At 31.7% G+C, this 20,698-nt stretch overlaps 1 protein-coding gene across 7 annotated transcripts; it reads right to left on the bottom strand.

Moving 5' to 3' along the window:
* Nucleotides 1-1,963: 1,963 nt before the first annotated feature.
* On the bottom strand, nt 1,964-20,297 carry Galphaq (G protein alpha q subunit). Of its 7 annotated transcripts, none has more exons than XM_076390508.1 (9): nt 18,708-20,297; nt 14,001-14,185; nt 13,666-13,820; nt 12,868-12,996; nt 10,709-10,837; nt 9,604-9,733; nt 7,658-7,811; nt 5,759-5,866; nt 1,964-3,528 (listed from the first exon to the last, which is right to left on the bottom strand). In XM_076390508.1, exons 1-9 carry the CDS (start codon nt 18,823-18,825, stop codon nt 3,446-3,448), a joined length of 1,191 nt encoding a protein of 396 aa, XP_076246623.1. In that variant the 5' UTR covers nt 18,826-20,297; the 3' UTR covers nt 1,964-3,445. The 7 variants fall into 7 exon arrangements, 6 of the variants coding, with proteins under 6 accessions (XP_076246623.1, XP_076246622.1, XP_076246621.1 ...); XM_076390509.1 differs by lacking the exon at nt 1,964-3,528 and adding an exon at nt 4,793-5,091; XM_076390507.1 differs by lacking the exon at nt 10,709-10,837.
* Between the last annotated feature and the right edge of the window lie 401 nt (nt 20,298-20,698).

The following is a 20,698-nucleotide window of genomic DNA, read 5'->3' as shown; positions in this document are numbered from 1 at the left end:
TGTATATTTATGTTTCTTTTCGTAAATATCGAATAATTCGACCCCTAAATTACTTAAATTAAATAAAAAAATAAAAAAGTGTTCCCGCAAATAACTCTCCTCGTGAGACGAGAACAATAGGTGACAATTGCTGCCCTGTGTGCGTGCCAGTGTCAGTGTCAATCTTAGAATTTGTCCAGAGACTAATAGTCAGAACTGACACTGGAGAATTTTATGTGCAAGTACTCTCCAGGTTTGTGGGAAAAAATCGTCTTCGAATGGCTATTTTTATTTTTTAAGTGCTTCAGCGCCATGGCGAAATTAATTTAAAATTGTAATTTAAGACGCTTAAGTTACCCACAGGTTTTTAAAGAATCTTTATAAAATTTTAAAAGAAGAATTGTCTTGAATATGTTTTCTTGGAAAATAGAAGAAACTAATGGCCATGGCGCGCAAACTGTTCAAAATCCTCTATAATAGATTTCCAATGTGTGGCTCTGAATTAATGTATGTAATTTATAAATCGATATATTAATTAAGTGTATTCAATACAAAATTTGAGTGTGAAGCGATCATTTTTTAACCCGCTCCTTTTAAAATACGCAGTGTAAGAGAGAGTCATAAGAGACGATCATTTTCGAAAGTCTTGACCCATAAAGGTTGGGAAGCTCTGCTCTATAGTATTGAAGGGTGGGAAAATAGGAGGATAGGAGAGTACCAGCAATGGGCAGCGCGCTGGCCAGTTTGAGCGAGCGCAGGCAGTGAGCAGTTCATACATACATACATTGTAAAGTGGATACATCGCGAGATAGGGACCTTATTCTGTTCGTGTCCCAGAAGTCTCAAGGAAAGCATTGTCCGTAATGCGTTTCAATAGACTTCTTTTGAGAGCTATTGAATTTAGTATCATTTGTGTTTGAAAATGACGAAAAAATTTGTAGAGGTTTATGGGAAGAAGATTAATGATTTTTGTGTCTTAGAATCTTTCTATAAAATTGATAGAATTGGAGATAAAAATAATTTAAAAAATCAATTTTTCAATTATTTATTTAGAGAAAATGAAATGATAAAAAGTTACGAAAGAATTCTTAGACCTCTATAAGAATAAAACAACAACTTTTGTCTATAATCAACAAAACTCGAATTAAAAATCAATAATACACTTATTTTTTCTTAAGACACGAACAGTATTTTCCATATCCCTAGCCTTGCGATACTGTGCCAAGCGAGGGCTGGACGAAGCCAGGTGTTCCAGAAGAAGCCTCATGAAAACCCATTGTCTCTCCCTTCCTCTCGACTTCTTCCAAAATGAATTTTATTTATTTATTTATAAATTACGAATAGTATATAGAATACTCCTAAAAATTCATTTCTGTGGCTTCAGATCGCAGCCCTCACGTTCTATACACAGCCTATGGGACAGCTTCTCCTCAGAAGTAGTGGAGAGCTCCTCGCCTCTTAATTAGGAAGGGTAATTACCTGGGTAATTACCTTGAGTCACACGGAACAGATATTTCCTAGAGTACTTGTCCCTTTTTCTGTGTTTTCAAATGAAACCAATTCCTAAAAAAAAGGACTTTCACATATAAATCGTGGAATTATTTCTTTTATTTAAGTTAACTTATTAACGTGTAAAATTAAAAAACCAGTATTTAAAAGTATATAATTTAATTTTGAATAAGTTTCTTTTATGAATAATCCTAATCCGAAGACACAGAAATAGAGACAAAATTTGCCCAGAAAATTATCAACACCTTTGCTACCCATCCAAAAGAACAATCCTGAATGATTCTAATTTTCTCATGATTTACATCCTGTTTGGGCAACGAAGATGTTGATAAAAGCTTCTTTTCCGTTGTTCCTCAGTTTTCTTCCTCTTTCTTGCCTATATTCCTATGTTTCATATATATATATATAATATAATATAATATATATTATATATATTATATGTATATTATATGTAACAATATTTATACGATGAATGATGAATTTATTCGAGTCATGCAGAGAAAAGTTTTACTTGCTTCTGGCACGGATAAAAAAAAACACTTTGGCTTTCGTGTCTAAGAAAAGACTGCAATGAAAACACCGCACTAAATGGCACTAGAATTAGTCTCACTCGTGTCACCGACTACTACGATTTTTTAATGCTTTTGCATTTGACCTTCTTCAGTTTTCGATTTTTTGCTGAGATCTTCTGATTGAGGATGAGAACGAACGCTTTGAGGAGACGGATTTGTACAGATTCTGATAACACATTTGGAAATTTTGTCCAAATCTGTAGAAATATGACTAAATTTGGAGAAATCTGTTAAAGTTTGTGAAAATTTGAACAGACAAATATGCGCAAATCTGTCACAATCTGTTGAAATTTGAAAAAATCTGAGGAAATTTAGCCACAATTGGACAAAGAAGGAGGTTTTAGATTTTTTTGGTTGATGGGAAATGAAGATGAACGCTTTGGAGTAACAAAGTTGGAAAGACGTGAGAAAATTTGGATAGACAAATCTGTCGAAATCTATTCAAATCTATCAAAATCTGTCTAGTTAGAATTTATCCAGATTTGTCTACATTCGTCGAAATCTGTTCAAATTTCTCCAGAATCTTTCCAAATATGTCAAAATTTTTCCAAATCTCTCCAAATCTTTCGAAATCTATCCAAATTTTTCCAGATCTCTCTAAATCACTTCAAACCTCTCCAATCCTCGTTAAATCTCACCAAATCTTTCCAAATCTCTCCAAATCCGTCCCAGATTTGTCCTATAGTCAAATGGCTGTTCATGGAATTATTTTCGTGTATATATAAAAATTAGACGATTTAGCCAGCCATGATCGACTAAACTAATATCTATAAAAAGGTAATATAAATTCAACAAATAAAATACGAAACTAAATTTAGTTTCTTAACTTAAATTTAGTTGGTATTGTGGTATTGACAGCGAAAAATGTTATGTTATGTTATATTATAGGAAAGAGAACGTATAACGCTCAGATTTTTAGGTCCATATTTTTGTGTGTTCATCACTGTTACCTCCCTCATCAATTTTAATTCTACTAATTATTAATTAATTAATTAGTTGGTACACTCGCAGATGGAGCAGTGACATGCTCTGATGGCACCACAACTTATCCTTCATTTTCTGTATTTTTTCTTGGTAGTGTCTCTCTTTATTATTCACAACTTATTCTTCGCTTTCTACCTTTTTCCTTGGTAAAGTCTCTCTTCATTATTCACAAATTATCGTTTATTTTCTGTCTTCATTTCCTGCCTTTTCTTTCTTGGTAAAGTCCCCTCTTCTTTTGTAGCTTAACCGAGTTCAGAGTTCGCACTGATACCTTGGTCAGAGTGCACGAAAAATTCTTCAGTTAGAACAATTCTTCATGTCCAAGAAGTTCTTCAGTTCGAAAAATTCTTCAATTCAAAAAATTCTTCAGTTCGAAAAAGTCTTGATAGAGCTATTGCCATCTAAACCAGATTGTATTCCCTTAAATTGGACTGCAGAATGGTGTCTTTCACCGCTGCAAATACGAATCTAATGTTTTCTGTATCTGTAAGAAATAAAGAATTTATTAATCTTCACGATTCATGTAATAGAAATATCTACAACAAAATAGAACAGAAATACAACAGAAGTGTCTAGTAAATAACAAAATAGAAATATCTAAAATAGAACAAACATCTAAGAATAGAATAAAAATATTCAATGATAGAATAGAAAAATATCTAATAATAAAATACAATAATTTCTAAAAATAGAATAGAGAAGTCTATAATAATAAAATAGAAAAATTAACACCTTCGCTGTCGATCTGAGCAATTAAAATATCTTAATTTGCTAGCAACGACGAACGTGTCAATTATAAATTAATGAATTAATAATAAATTAGTAACAAATTAATCAACAAGTGTTACACACTCAGAAAACACTTGGACAATAATATTCACACTTACTATTAACCAGAGGGAAAAAAATGAACAAACATGCAATGTTTCGCAGGTTAAAATTTAATTTATGGGTATTATTAATATAAAAGTGACTCTTAATAAACATTATGCAATACGTATGTATATACATATGTACATGTATATTTCAGTTAAACAATAATAGATGTATAATATATTCAAGACAATTCCTTTCATGCTTAAAATTAGACATGTTAATTAAGAAATAAAATAAATTAGAGTGGTCGCACTTAGTTCAAGTTTTACAAAAATATTTATAAAAGAAGAAATTTATTTTTCTTAAAATTGTAATTTTTTCACAAATATTGCATTGTATTGAAACACCAGCAGAATTTTGCCTCTTTTCGTGGAAATGGAATATTTTAACGCTGGACATTTTTCAATAAATAGAAATAAAAATATGATGAAAGAATGCATACATGCAAAGACTTACAGCTATACTCAATCTTTATTTCTTTTAACAAATTTCATTTGCAAATTTAAGAATAATTTCGCGAAAGAGTAGGTAAAAGTAAATAATAAATAAAATTTATGAAAATGCATGCATTAAAACTTTGTGCAGAGCCATAAATATTTTTTCGAATGATTTCGTAAAATTGACCATGCCACATTAGCATAATATTGTTTTTTGTATATATATTATACACGTATATTCTCCATAATTAAAACAGTATACGTTACTCTCTATATTACATAGTATACAAATTGCTTCAAATTGCAATGGATATTTATTCATAAAAAATATTTTCAAACTAAATTCTACTATTTTATATTGAATTTTTATTGATTTTTACAGATTCTACTGAAAACTATATTTTTCTTTAAGGGAGAACAGAGTGGCAGTCTTAATATCTTGCACAGAAAATAATTTATTATTTTTAATAAATTAATTTTATTTTTTCTTAAATTAATCTATTTTTATTTTTAGTTAAATCATACCAGATATTCGATTAAACATTAATATTAATATTTATAAAAAGTATCTGTACGTTGTTTATTAACAATGTGTGTGGTGTTAAAGACTGTAAATGTTTAAAGACTATAAAAATTGTCCAGGATCACAAATTAGGCAAGATTGAATTCTTTAAGCGCGGTTTGCATAATCGTATCCTTAACAGCACAAAATACGAGCTTGATATTCTCTGTGTCTGATGAGAAAATCCAAGAAACGCAGCATGCAATAAAATAATTCACATATTTATTGTAAATAAAACAATTGAATATTTCAGTTTGAAAAATCAATCAAATTCAAAAATAAAAAGTACATTCATTAATATATGTATTAATATGTGAACAATATTTAATAAATAGAGATCGATTTTACAGTTGATGTATTCTTAAATAATATGAACACTGATCAATACAAATATGTGATTATAATGTGCATATATGAAGATATGAATTCCATGTTTTTTATTTTGTAATTTTATTCTACGTAAAAATATGAACAAATTTTTATCTGAAACATTTTTTTATACGATCTTGATTTCCTAAGCATTAAAAAAAAAGTTTTTAAATTATTGATTTTAGAGAGACTTATAAGAGACAAAAATTGTTTATTTTCATCTTAGAAAGTTTCGAAGATTTTGTTCATAATTTATTATCAACTATAATACGTTTATTTATATTTATATTTCCATATAAATTGATTGATTTTCCAAAACGCAACAAAATTAGTATAGTAATTAGTAGAAAATACCTTCTTATGCAGGGAAATGCAGACAGCATGCAGATTCAACAATATATTAAGAAAACTACTAAAAAAGCACGAACAAACAACAGTTTATAAATTAGCGTACATGACTAGCGGCCTACCTGTGGCGCAAGTAAAATGTGAATAAATAATCTTATCAGCATCGGGATTTAAGTCGACAAACATCTGTAAAATGAATTCCCTTGCACACTTGGCGTTCTTTTGTGGCCCTGCGAAATATACAAGCAAGCATACAAATTTTTACATTACTTTTATACTTTTACACTGAACTGTACTATACCTACTATACTTATTAAATTGCCTCAATTAAATTGTCAGTGGGAGAATGAAATATTAAAATATATTTAGATCACAGGAAAAAAATACTGATATATTAGTATTTTTATAATATACACTAGCTAGCTTTTTAACTAAAAAAGAATAATTAATTTAGAAAACGCGGAGAAAACATAAAAATAAAAAAAATCTACCAATTTTAATATACAAATTATATCTTCGAATTATACTGAAAAATGAGAGAAAATCAAAGAAAATAATATATGTGTACGTAATATATGTGTACGGGGTCTACACTAAACAAATGAACATTAAGAAATAACAATGAATTAAGAATTAAAAAATATATGACAGTTTCTCCTCCAGAGCTTCCTTTTCCAGCAAATCGATTTCAAAGTCTGATCAACTGGAAGTTCTATTATGGAAAGCATTGCTTCTAATGTGTTTCGGGATGCTTCGTTTTAAACAAGAGCAAAGGTGGCGAAAAATGAAAATTTATACTAACAAATTTTCTATGACGAGGATCTGGATTAAACTCGAAAGCTTCATAAGTTATAATTCTGTAATTGATAGTTACTGGATCGATTTTAGAGACTTCTCTACGGAAAATCTACTTTCTTTAGAGAGAAGTTTAGCTTTTTAGGATTTGTTTTGGGGTTGAACAGACCTGTCGCACACGTGAAGTGAGAGTAGCACATGCGGTCAGGGTCGGGATTCGTACTGAGATAAACCTTTAAGATGAATTCCCTGGCTGGTACATGTTGCTGTTTAGGGCCTATACCACAAAACTATTGCTTTACTAAGAATTCAATCAATATAGGATGTCCGGTTACAAGTAGGAGAAATTTTAAAGATCGATTCTAGAAGGGAAAATAAGGCAAAAGTAAAGAAGGATGAAACTGCGAACGCTTTTTCGTTGACTAGTTATAAGTGTTTCAAAATTCGGTAAAAACTGCTCGACGTCAGGCAAACTGTCTTACATTGTTAATAGCAGGGAACTCGTGACAAATGTCAATCGTCGGGAACGCAGTAATTGTTATTGCCACTTACACAACGGAAGACTAGCCCTGGTTAGATGATTCCGCAACATGGTGTGGAAAATCGGAGGAGACCTTTGAGTAACAATAAACCTGCCTTCTCCAAAATCTCAGGAATGTCTTGGTGAATCCTGCGAGATTTTGGAGTTGACAGGTTTATTGTTACTCAAAGATCTCCTCCGATTTTCCACACCATGTTGCGAAATCATCTAACCAGGGCAAGTTCGATTGAATTTTATCGCAGCCCTATCGGGCTAGTCTTTCGTTGTGTGAGTAGCAATGACCATTACTGCGCTTTCGATGATTAACATCTGCCACAAGTTCTCTACTACCAACAGTATAAGACAGTTTGCCTGACGTCAAGCGGTTTCTACAAAATTTTGAAACACTTTGAAGTAATCGACAAAAGCGCAATCGCAGTTTCGAGCTTCATTTTTACCTTATTTTACTCTCTAGAATTGATCTTTCAAATTTTTCGTACCTGTATTCGAACACCCATGGCATACTCCGAGGAAATGCTAAATATTTATCACAGCTGATCTTCTGAATAAGTTTCAGACCCTAGTTGCTCTTATTCTTCTCAAGCAAGAAATATAGAAATAAAAGAATTTTGTGTTATATTGAGAAGACTAGCAATACGAATTTTAAGAATATTATCTTCAAAGTGATTTTGTTTTACACACTTACCATTATACTCGGGAAAATAGTCGACAAGATGGGAATACATGATCTTCTCCTCAAGTAAATCCTTTTTGTTTAGGAAGAGAATGATAGAAGAGTATTTGAACCAAGGATATGTGATGATTGTTTTGAACAATGCCTTACTTTCTTCCATTCGATTCTAAAAGTAGTGAAAAATTACAATTAAAAATTTGTTCATGTTTATTCTTATTATTCTATTCTATAATTTATCTTTAACTAGCCTTAACTTTAGGATTGTACAGGTTGTAATAAGTATACGTTTCAGTATTTTAAGAGGTTGTTGGGTACCCCAATTGGGTCACAAAATGTCGTGACATAGCGTTCGATCGGCTTTCGTTTCGCGGTAATAATGTTTTAAAATTAACACTATGTATGTTTTAAAATGAAGTGTAGCTCGCGCATATCGGCGAGACAAACACATTGAGAGTCCGTTGACCTACCTAGCCATTTAATTTCTTGACAAGGTTATGTTTGTTTCGGGAAACCATAATAGGTAATGCACCTGCGACTGCAATGAACAAATTAGGATACCACAGGGTTCGGGTTTTTAACCTTATAGTAATGCTGATCAGCTGATATCTGTTCGAAAATTTCGGCTGCATTAAAAATGTACGACTATTAAATGTCGCAAGCTCACCTTAAATTATTAACAAGAGGGTAAACTACAAATGACTTGTATGTTTACGGTATTGTATAATGTACAAATTATAACTAATATTTATTGGCAGATGTTTCAACTATTTGAGAACCGGTAAAAAATTATTGTCAGTTTTCGCATTAAAGTTAAAGATAACTTTCTATATCGTGTTTCATTTTGTGACTGCATAAAGGGGTGGGAATGTTTTTTCTTCATTGATTGTGGAGTTCTTTAGCGTAGATTTTTGAGGTCTTAGTGGGAATTTATGATGTAATTCGTATACTATTTTGCAACTAACAGAAAACTGTTGTTTATGGTGGTGGAAGTTATTCTTTCGCGTGGGGTTGTCGTAAGTAGCATACAGACGTTTGGTCAGTCAGTGTAAAGCGCTGAATTTAATAGTCATAAAACAATTTCTTAGGATGCAAGGAGATCCTGCTTGTTCAGAGGATAGTACTTCGTGTTTCAATGAACAGAGAAAGGCTGACAACCCCATATACTACTTTTCCAGACACAAGTTCTTCAGTGGGACTCCTACTGGAACATCTTGAACAACTGACTGCCCACAGCAAGGGCAGACTGGTCACATACAGAAGTTCATCGGTGCAATCACCGGTGGGCCGTAGCCGGTCGAGTTGAGGGCCGGTCTGGGTCAAAGACAAACTTTTTGTTTACAGTTTCAAGAAAATATTTTTTATAATAAATTACAAAAATTGTGTGAAAATGCATGAAATTTTCGAATATTAACGTAATGTATGCGATCGTATTTCTGCATTATTCGCGAAACAAAAGTTATTAAAATTAAATCGATTTTAAACAAAAAAACTTATGAATTTATTTACTACATAAAAGGTTACTCTAAACTGAAAATTAACCTCCTAATATAGGGCCAGCTTCGGCTGAAATCATCGGACTTACACTTCATTCGTGTGTATTACCTACGTTCTTCCCCACAAACATTTCCAATCTTTAAAGTTTTGTAAAAATGAAACCATAATAGATACAACAAAATGTATTAAGACTCTATCCTTTTATTGCTCCTCCTCAATGTATCTGCAAAATTAGAAAATCTATAGACTATTACTTTACGATATAGACATGCTAACTTTAGAGCATTGCTGCTACAGAACAAAGGCAGATCGGACACTATGCCATAAGATATTTTATGATACAGTTGAGTATTTAACACTCCTCAAAATATTGAAACGTATACTTGTTACACTTTGTATTTATCTATCTATAATTATCATTAATTTTGGGATTATATTTATCCTTCAGATTATATTATATTTACCTCGTTCTCTGACTCGAACAAAATTTGATCGTATTCACTTAAAGCTACTAAAAAAATAATAGAAGTGACGTTTTCGAAACAGTGAATCCATTTTCTTCTTTCTGATCTCTGACCACCAACATCTACCATCCTGTAAAAATATTATTTTAGCTATAATTTAATAATTATATATTATTTAAAAATAGCTATTATTGAATAATAATATTAAACATTCAATCTTTTTCCTACTCTGTTGTTTTAAATATTTCTTAAATCTTACTATACATTCACTACAATTACTTCTGCTATTGTAGAATGCAGTTTACAAACAATTTCATCAAAACTATTAAAATTATACTTTAGAACCTTAATTTTTAAGGTGGCAATATTTACAAAATTTTAAATGTGTGGATATATATATATAATAAATTCCATGAGGATCATGCAATCAGTAAGCTTTTTAAAGCAAAAAGAGAAAATAAAAATCGAAATAGAAAATTTAAAAAAAAAAAAAAAAAGTCGATATAGGTATAGCAAATAGTAAAATTTTATTTTTTTAGTAATTAAATATTCAAATACTCACTTTTTTAAATGTCTATAAAAATGTTCTAACAATAAGACTGAAATGTTTTCAAGTCTACTATTTACTATTTATTATATTTATTATTTTAGCTACTTTCTACTGCAACTACAACTACAATATTTTCTATATGTTTAAATACACAATAACTATAGAAATAAAGAATTATATTTTTTAGCAATTAAATATCCGAATACTCACTTTCACTATATGTTTATAAACATGTTCTAACAATAAGACTGAAATTTTTCTAAGTCTGATATTCACTATTTATTATTTATCTTTTTAACACAAAAAAAACTACTGTACTGCAATACACAGGAGAATAAGTTAACATCCAAGAAAATATGCGAAAATGTGCAAAAACTGTTAATGAAACAAATTAGCATACTATAATTATTTCCTCTAAATAAAATTTACTCAAGATTTTATAATAAGCAATAAAGACGTAAGAAAGTTTGACTTTGACGTTGATTTTATTATTATTATTACTACTATGAATAGATAATAGAAGATAATTTTGAAGTAATGTGTGTGTGTTAGTACCTAAATATGATGGAGTCAAGATCAAACGGATATTCTATAATGCCCGTAGTGGGAGCTCGAGCCCGAAGAATGTCTTGTTCTGTGGGAAGGAAGTCGGGCTTTTCGATACGTTCTAGGTCACTAAGATAACTGCAAAACAAAGGAAGCCACAGTCTGATAGTGCATACCATGCAATATTAACCCTCTATAATCCGAATTTTTTTTTAACCAGTAACAAAATTATTTTTCATTTTTGGAAAAAAGAATTCTTTTTTCAACAAGTTAACAAATTTTTTCTGTGTAAGAAAAAGAATTCTTTTTTTAATGAGTACAAAATACTATTTTTGTATCAAAAGGGATTGTGTTTTTAATGAGTACAAAAGTAATTATTTCAAGCGAACCTATTTAGCAAATATTGACCTCCAAATTAACAATCAATTTGCAAATTTCAATTTCACAATAATTCTGTTGTTTAAAAAATTGGTTTGAATTTTTCCCTTTTTTGGAGTTACAATGGAGTAGAATATACATATGTATAGCTACGCATTTATATTTTGATTTCGCAAAAAAGAAGATAGAAACACCACCTAAAAATGAAATTGTGGCTTAAAAATGAAATAAGACCGATATTTCGGTGTATAGAGGGTTGACCTCTTGAAGGAGACTTGACCCTATACTTTTGCCTTAAATACAAAATTCATAATTACAAAAGTTTTCTCCCAATTTAATTATGAAAGATTTACTTCAAGAAGATTCTCGTGAGGAGATATTCTTTAGACAATTCCCTACTGTCTTTTATTTGTTTCAATATATATCTAATGAATATATTCACAAGATAAACTTAACAAAGAAATATTCTATTCAACCTTAAAAAAATGTCTTCTTCAAGAGGTTTTAAGTTATCACCTTCGCTGCCAATCTCAGTGGATAAATTATCCTAACTGTCAAGCGTGAAAATCAAGATAATTTAATATACAGCAGCTTGTCTTGCTTTTGTATCGTTTTTTCTTATTTAAAATTCACCTTTGTATATATAAATATAATAATACACATTTAAATTAATTTTGAGAAGATTTATATTCATTCTAGGCAATCTCCACATTTTGCATAACATGAATACTATTTTAATAATGATAGTATAAGTACTATTTTAAATAATTTTTTTTTTATAAAATTAGTGTATTTCCTCGATTTCCTTGTTTTTTAAACAGGGTTTTTGTGGGCCTAATACACAAAGGTACATAAGCGGCGGCGAAGGTGTTGAAAAAGGATATTAAACAAGGAGGAAAATATCGCAAAACAGTACATGCTTGTCTCGTGCCCTGAAAGAATTTCGGATGAGGCAAGTAGAGTTCATTGGTTTATTGTGACAGTCTTATGACAGGCTAAACAATGAGCTATTTAATTAACTTTAACTATCATTAAGTTGGTAGAAAATTATGAAAAAATCCTCAGAACTCTAGGAGAAGAGAGGAAACAATTTTTATCCCTTGAAATATTTCTATAAAAGTAATAAGATTACTTAGTTATCTTAAGTTAAAACTAAAACAAAAAAAAGAAACAATTTTATAAGTATTTATTAAAAAAAAAAATGAGTTTGGAAAAAATTATTTCTTGTAATTTGTTGTAAAATTCATAGAATTCAAGTTAAATATGATATTCTTAGAGAAGGAAAACGTTTGTCAAGTATGTCATAAAACCGACAATGAAAATTCTCAATGAAACTCTCTTTTTAGCGAGAGAGAGAGAGAGAGAGAGAGAGAGAGAGAGAGAGAGAGAGAGAATGTAAAGTAAAAAAAGTCAAACATTAAAAATCTGGAAATTAGAAGATGCAGAAAAAAGTCCACGATGCAGAGAGAAGTCCAAAAAATCGTGGGATGCAACAAGAAATCCTAGAAATCGCAGAAAGAAATCCAAAAATGCAGAAAGAAATCCAACAAATCCTAAAAATTGTGCAAAGAAATTCAAAGATGAAAAAGGAAATCCTAAAAATCGCAGGACGCAGGAAGAAAGTCCTAGAAGTTGCACCATGCAAAAGGAAGTCCTAGAAATTACAAACAGAAGTCCTAAAAGTTGCACAAAGAAGTCGAAAGATGCAAACACAGTCCAGAAATCGCACGATGCAGAATTAGACTTTCTGAGTCCAGGCACAGGCAGCTCCCTTCTTCCTCCAGACGTACCTAAATCGGATCTCTTCCAAGTCAAAAGGATATTCGATTATACCAGTGGTGGGCACTCTGACTCGAAGAATGTCCTGTTCTGTGGGGAGGTAGTTTGGTGCCGCGACTCGGTTTATCTCCATTAGGTAACTGAAACATCGTGTTCTGAATGCCTGAGACCCGAGAAGCACACTACTCCCGCAGAAAAATCTCTTATAGAGAAAAAACAGTGAAGAAAATGAGTGAATGAAAATTTATGAATAACTTTCCGGAGTTTTATTACAAGAAAATAAACAATTTCTTGTTAAAGTTAATAGAATTCATGTCAAATGTTACTAAAAAATCAATTATGGAATTAATTATTTAAAGAAAATGAGTGGATAAACAATTATAAAAAATATTTCCAGAGCTTCATGAGAAGAAATCAATCTCCATCTTTTGGAATTTTTTTCAAAATCGATAGAATTTGAGTTAAAATAATCGAAAAATTAATTTTGCAATTACTTATTTAGAGAAAAGGAGTTAATAAAAAATTATGAAAAAATGCTCAAGCTTTATAAGAACAAAAAAATTAATACTCGTCTCTTGTCATTTTTCTCTAAGATCAATACAATTCAAGTTCAAAGTGATTTCGTTATTTTCTTATTCGAGTCAAAAGAAATCTCACGAAATGCTTTATGAAAGCAATACTTTTCACGAGACTTCCTTTCAAACTCGAAGAGTAGCTATACTATAAGAATTATATTGTATAAGATATAACTAATAGTATATAAACTAATATAATATATGTTATAAGAATTTTTTAAATTCGTTACTTACTACTTAGCAGAATCTGTCAACTGGTATTCTCGTCTGCGATCATAACACTCCTGGATGCCAGCGTCCGCCCACAAATCCTTGATTGCTTCTACATATGGACTTTCGAACGTTGTGACTGTTTCGAAATCTACACTTCGCACCAGTTCTGCTTTTTCCTATAATTAAATATGTTTTATTGGATTACATTTATGTTAAAAACAGTAACAAAAACAATGTACAAGAAAATAAGAAAAAAATAACAAAGAAGTAAAAGATCATCGATAAACGATGACAATTTTTTGTTATTTGTCGTTATTTTTCCGTTATTTTTATTTATATATATTTATTATACTTACTATATTCGAGGAATCTGCGTACTCGATTTTGAGTAAGTCCATTGCCTTGATCATAGACTGCATGGCCATGAAAATGTTTTGGTACACCAGTTTGATGAACCCCCTTTTGTCATCGTCCGAATAACCGGAGCCGTGGATAATCCTCATCTGTTTGATGAAGGTGGATTTACCTGACTCACCAGTTCCTGTAACAATTTTCATCCATCATTAACATTAACCTCACAGGAGGATCAAGAAATTTGCGAATTTCGTTTTATATTTCTTGTCTTGAACCGCATTAAAGACAATACTTTCCAAAAGACTTCTTCTGGAACTCGAATAGTGCACCTATTATTAGTGTCTCAAAAAATTTCGTGGAACACATTAAAGACAATCTATTTTATGAGACTTCTCCACAGGTTTCCAAACGGAGCTCCGAATATTTATTCCGTTTTGGAGGAACTTATTATACATTTGAATCATGTCATATTGTATATTGTGTATTGTGCATATAATTAAAGCAATCTTGTACAAAGTAGCCTTTTTTAATTTTTCAATTTTGGCACTTACGGCACTTACGCCACTTACGCCACTTTCCGCAAGAACACTTTAATTAATCCTCCATTTGCTGTATTTTAAAAAATAAAAATAAAAACTTAAATATCCTTCCAAGTCATTAGAATATCATCCATTAGTATGTTACCTTAATGTTTTTTAAACAAGACAGGAGAAAATTTAAAAACAAAAATGGACTGTGAGTAATATCTTGGGTTATAGATAAAGGGTTAATAAGATTTATTTTAATAATTCAGACTTTAGAACTGTCTTAGAATTAGTATGCATTAAATTCAATGTAATATAGCTTTTACATATAAGAATATGAATGTTTTTTTCAATATGAAGCTTAGCTATTGAGGAAGAAGTCGTGGGCTTGTAATCTGAAGGCCTTCAATTTGAATCCCAGATGGAAGAACTTTCTTTCTAAATTAATTAATTAGATAATTATTTAAGAAAGACTGAAGAATTATTTAATGTCATAAAAATATCGGTATTATTATAAATCTTCAAAAATTAAAATATTTTTAATATTATAATTCAAGAGGTTCTCTGTTCGAATCACTGGTGATTAGAGGATATTTTTATTAAGTATTGAAGGATTATTCACGAATGAATAAAGAATAATTTAATACTACTACAAGAATATTATTGTTACATAATATAATGTTTTATTTATAACATTTTTCAAATCAAAAAATACAATAGTTGATAAGAAGAGGATGAATTTAATAAAAAAAGACTACGCTACTATGTATTTTACAGTATACAAGCACTTTATTTAAGAAAATCTGAAATATAGAAAATATGTTTATGTAAATAAATAAAATATATTTATTTAATTATTTTTAGTACTTCCTATATAATGTTTTCAAACGCAAAAGAAAACAAGAAAATTAAAAAGAGTGAACAAATTCTTCAATTTATTTAGAAAAATATTAATTAAACATATTTTTATATAATGAAAATACTGAAATAGAAAATAATGAAAAATTTAAAAAATTGAAAATAGCAAAAAAGATATTGTTGTATCAACTAGGATTCGAGCCAAGGAGTTTCAGATTATGATTCACTGACTTATTCCCCACAAAACCCGATACTGAGAAAACAATTTCTATTTTTCTCCATAAAAATGACATAAAATATTTAAAATCTTTTTTTATATAATTTCCTGGTCAATATCGCAATCAGAAAATTTATACCCTACTAAAATATAAAATAAATTATAAAGAAAAGTAAAAGACTGCTTCTAATACATGTAGTTCTAATTTGTAAGGAAATATGCTTCTGAATTATAGAATCATGATATCATGAAGGCGTGAAAGCCTTTGGAGATAATAAGTACATGCATATAATGAATGACAACTACGACTTTTCAGATTATTAGCAAGCCAGTTTTACATAGTTTGGATCATGTTACCCTCTACCTCTATTAACACATTGACTACCACAATTGTTAAATTTACCAAAAATTCTCTCACACTGGTAGGGGGATACCAAATTAAAAATAAAATTATTTTCAATCTATTTCTGCTTAAATCATATGATTATTAATGGAAATAATGTCCAGTTTTTAGGCAATCATTTTACTTCATATCAGTCTTTTCCCTACTATTTACTGTAATTTATGTTTCTAATAAATAAATAAATTTTCACATTTACTCTTGTTTTAATAGCTATCACAGTTCTTATTCTTTTTATGACTATCATTCATAAAATGATATTAATATAACATAAAACATAAAAATTGTCATCTATATATGGCAGTCAATGTTTTAACTGTAAAGCCTTCTGTACTGAATATACAAGATGGATGAAACAACAAGGACACAATTCGAAATTTTAGGTAATTTTAGTTTCTCAATTATTAGTATTACAGGAAACGGTTCTTTCACTGAAAGATACCTCACGAACTTGTAACTATTGTCCCCAATATGTCCCTAACTCAGGGACAACAAGAAACTATTTATGAACTTAGAAGAGAAAACAATTTACTAAATAAATAAGTAAATAAATATTGACCAAAATAGTAATTTTTTCAGAAAAAAAAGAAAAAACCTTATCAAGAAATAAAAAGAAACTTATTAAGTTATCTTACTTGAAAAAATTCTTATGACGAATAAAATTAAATAATGATCAGAATTGTATATTGGAGTTATTTGAATAGGGTTTTTTAATAATCATTTCGATATTCAAATAAGTGAATAAAGAGATGTATTTACTCAAACTGATACATTAAAAAAAAGGAAAGAAAAGAGAAAAATTTCTTTGCAATGGGGTTCTTTCTAATCCCATAACTCGACACGAGAACAGAGTTATAAAAATCGGAAAAATCGATTTGTTCAATCGGCAGCCCACAAAGCAACGCAACACGATAATAATAAAGTGGCTTTTAATATCTTGGCAATTTTCTAAAAATGTTCTCTTCGCATCCTTACACTACCTGGAAGCCTGAAAAATTCCCATAAACGATCATTAGAATGAAAAGCACTGCTTCTAATGCTTTTCATGGGACTTTTCTCGAGGCAGTAGAGGGTAGAGGAAGATAACCTAGTTACAAGGAAAACTAACCTAAAAAGTCGCAAGACATTTTCCTATTGATAACCCTGCGATTACGTTTGAGTATTTTAAAGGAAAATAATTTCAGAGATTTTGGTAAATGCAGCAACATTGAGGTAGATTTCTACAGGTGTGTCTACCGATATCGTCATCGATACATAATCGACAATTATCGTTGTGATATCAATAACATTCTTTTTTATTGATGTACGGAAGTGTATTTCTTATTTTAACTTATTACCAGAGTTAAGTATATTATGAATATTGTAATAGTATCCTAAATAACTTAACAATATTCTAGTAAAGGATTTTAGGAATAATAATTTTAAACTGTTATTAAAACGAAGTCTTATTTTTTGAATAATTGTTACAAGGAAGCCAAATCTAACCCGAAGTTTTGACTACGTTTGTTTAGCGTTTAAGTTGTAGTTGCGACATTAAGTCTGATAGGTTAGGTCTAGGTCACTTTATCGATAGTCGTCAACACTATCGACGATAAATAAAAAGAAATAGAGACTTCAGTCACTTCTATCTATTATCGATATTTTAACATTCTACTGATATATCGAATTATAGACACATCTCTGACTATTCATTAATAACATCTTTAATGTTACAATAACCTCAAATAAGAATAAATAGAGACTCTAATCACCCTCATTGATTTATCATCAATATCTTAACCACTGTTATTATCAATATATACTATGTATAAGACATCGACAATACATCGACCGTAATCGATAGTCACAATTCTACTACGATCGAGAACTGTCAACCACATGCCGGCACACTCATGTATTCTATACGATATATAAATATATACAAATTTATATATATGTATAAACAAAAATATTTTCAATATTCATATTTTCTTTATATGCGTAATATACATATGTATTTGTTTACATTTATATTATGTATAGTATACATACATGTAAAGAAAAGATTATGTTATTGCATAAAAACTAAAATTGAAACATGATTCATGGCAAATAAATATCATTATTGATCACTAACTTATATTTATACTAAAATTCAATACAATCAATTTAATTGTCTAGGTTAGGTCTATTGCATATTATGGACATTCTATTATAGTTAAAAATTGTCAAATTCCAAAGATAGGTTAGGTTTGAGTTTATTATGCATTATCTATAATTTATTACACCTACTGTAAAAATTGTTAAGTTTCAAAGTTATGTTATGTCTAGGTTAAGTCTAATTGAGGTTTATTGCACATTATCTAGAATCTATTGTATTATAAAATAATCAAACTTCAAAGTTAGGTTAGGTCTAGGTCAAGTCTGGATGATCAATTTAACTGAGCATAGAATCTTGCCCAACTTAAATAATCATAATATTATTCGTACAAGAACATCAACATCCTCAAGATCGAGCTCATTCGGTTGTAAGTATTGTCTGTTTCAAGATAGAATCTTATTCTTTATCAACTATCTGATCATCCTACAGCAATTTTGCGTAAAACTATTTAATAAATCTCCTTTATACGATTCGTTTTTAATCGATTTTGTCATTGAATTTTTTCTTTAATATTCGACTAGATGAAAGAGTTACCCATTAAAAAAACAAACAAGCTCAAATATAACTCACCCAAAAGCAGCAATTTGAGTTCCCGCCTGGCATCTTTCTTATCCTTCCTAAGTTGCCTCTCGATCTCCTGATTGATTCGTTTCTGTTCCTTCGCCTCTTCTGACAAACAGCACGCCATGGCTCAGGAAAACAGGACCCCCTCAAGAGAGGAGAAGGAGAGGAGGCAAAGAGGAGAAAAATATGGAGAAAATATGGAGAAGGAAGAGGAGGACGGGGAAATAGGAGAAGGAGGAGGAGAAGGAGAAGGAGAAGGAGAAGGAGAAGGAAAAGGAGAAGGAGGAAGAGGAAGAGGAAGAGGGGGGAGAGGGAGTTAGACGTTCGTCGTAGATAGCACCAGACTATTTTACCTTCTCTCCTCGAAATCACTCGTGATTTCTTTCTTTCTTTCTTCCGAAAACTGAGCTAACCCCACAGAGATCCTTTACACTAGCACTTTCTATGTAAAAAGAAACGCACTGCACTTGTCCTGATGGCAACGGCGATAGCGGCGGCGGCGGCGGTGGCAGCGGCAGCGGCAGCGGCGGCGGCGACGGCGACGACGACGACGACGACGACGGCGACGACGACGGCGACGGCGACGGCGACGCCGACCCGGGATCCCCGTATTCTCAACGATGCCGACGCCAGCGACACATCAACACACTTCTTTATTCTTCACTGTTCCCTTGCTAACACGTTTCACTCTTTCCCGTTTCCTAGGAAAGATGTCTCACAGAATACCTTGAAAGCAATACTTTCCACGGGACTTCACTCACTCTCTCTCTCTCTTCCTCTCTCTCTCTCTTTCTCGTGAAACACGAGTAACTGATTTCCGAGTCTTGTTGGAAAGATGTCTCGCGGAGTACCTCAGAAACAATGCTTTCCACGGTCCGTTGGATCGAGATCTAAAGAGTACCAGTGTACTCCATCGAATCTCGACCGTCGGTCCTGGGATGCACCAGGCAGAGCTCTTCTCTCTAGGCTCGTTCACTCGTTCACTCGTTCAGTCTGTCCCCGGCGCGGTTGGGTGTGGTAACCCACCGGCTCTTTCCTTCTCCCTCCACCCTTCTCTCACTACTCCCTCTTTCTCTTCGATTCACTCTCCCTGTCTCTGTCACAGAAAGGAACTCCTTCTCTGTCGGAAAGAAACTCCTTCTCTCTTTCTTCCTTCACCTTTTTCTCTGTTGGTTCCTTCAGTTTCTTCTCTGACGGTTCTTTCCTTCCTTCTCTATCTCTTCCTTCCCTTTAGTTCCTTCTTTTTCCTTCCTTCTCTGCCGATTCTTTCCTTCTTTTTCTAGTAGTTCGTTCTCTCTCAAGTCTTCTCTACACACACTCTCTCCCTCTCTCTCTCTTTCTCTCTCTCTCTCTTACTCTCCTTCCTTCTCACTGTCACACTGGGGAATAAGCACCGTAGTTGAACTACAGAAGCCACACACTCCCTATTCCAAGATCGCCAAGAGACACAGTAGAGACACTATAGAGAGTAATTAATAAAGACACAGTAGAGAACTTATGAATTGAGACACAGTAGAGGGCTTAAGAATGGAGAGTACACAAGTAGTGTACTTAAGAGTAGAGTAGAGACAGTATAAGCACACTAAAGAAGTTGAAAATCGAGACACAATAGAGAACTCAAGAACGAATTTAAGAATTGAAGATTCATGAGTCTTCTTTAATGATAGGTACACTATAAAGACACAGTAAAGAACTGAAAAATTGAGACACAGGTAGAGAACTTAAGAACGAGACTGGAAAATTGATGATGAGTCTTCTGCTTGATTCTGCTTGTGGAAGAGCTAGTAAGCTTGAAGCAGCTTCGATTCGCGTGGTGGGCCGGTGGCTCACGCGTTTTATTAACTCTGGGCGCCGAGGGAATCCTGTTAGACCAAACCAGATTGGCGAAGCCCCGACACTCCACCTCGTCGTATAGTGGCCTGTGGCCGCGGGGGCGCGCACGTGTCCGTTAATGAGATTAAAATCGTCGAGGAGGCCGCCACCCGACGGGGAGAACG

Source organism: Calliopsis andreniformis, unplaced genomic scaffold, assembly GCF_051401765.1.
Source record: "Calliopsis andreniformis isolate RMS-2024a unplaced genomic scaffold, iyCalAndr_principal scaffold0022, whole genome shotgun sequence".
In the NCBI taxonomy this organism is placed as follows: Eukaryota; Metazoa; Arthropoda; class Insecta; order Hymenoptera; family Andrenidae; genus Calliopsis; species Calliopsis andreniformis.
This window is presented reverse-complemented; position numbering and strand designations above follow the sequence as displayed.

What these genes read in the sequence shown, in the direction of transcription:
- Galphaq (XM_076390508.1), bottom strand. Translation starts at nt 18,825, where the DNA reads ATGGCGTGCTGTTTGTCAGAAGAGGCGAAGGAACAGAAACGAATCAAT. An exon ending in TTGGAAGAGATCCGATTTAG is followed by an intron (nt 10,838 to 12,867) that starts GTACGTCTGGAG and finishes TTTGTTTTGCAG; the next exon opens with TTATCTTAGTGACCTAGAAC. An exon ending in ACATTTTACTTGCGCCACAG is followed by an intron (nt 3,529 to 5,758) that starts GTAGGCCGCTAG and finishes TATTTCTTACAG; the next exon opens with ATACAGAAAACATTAGATTC.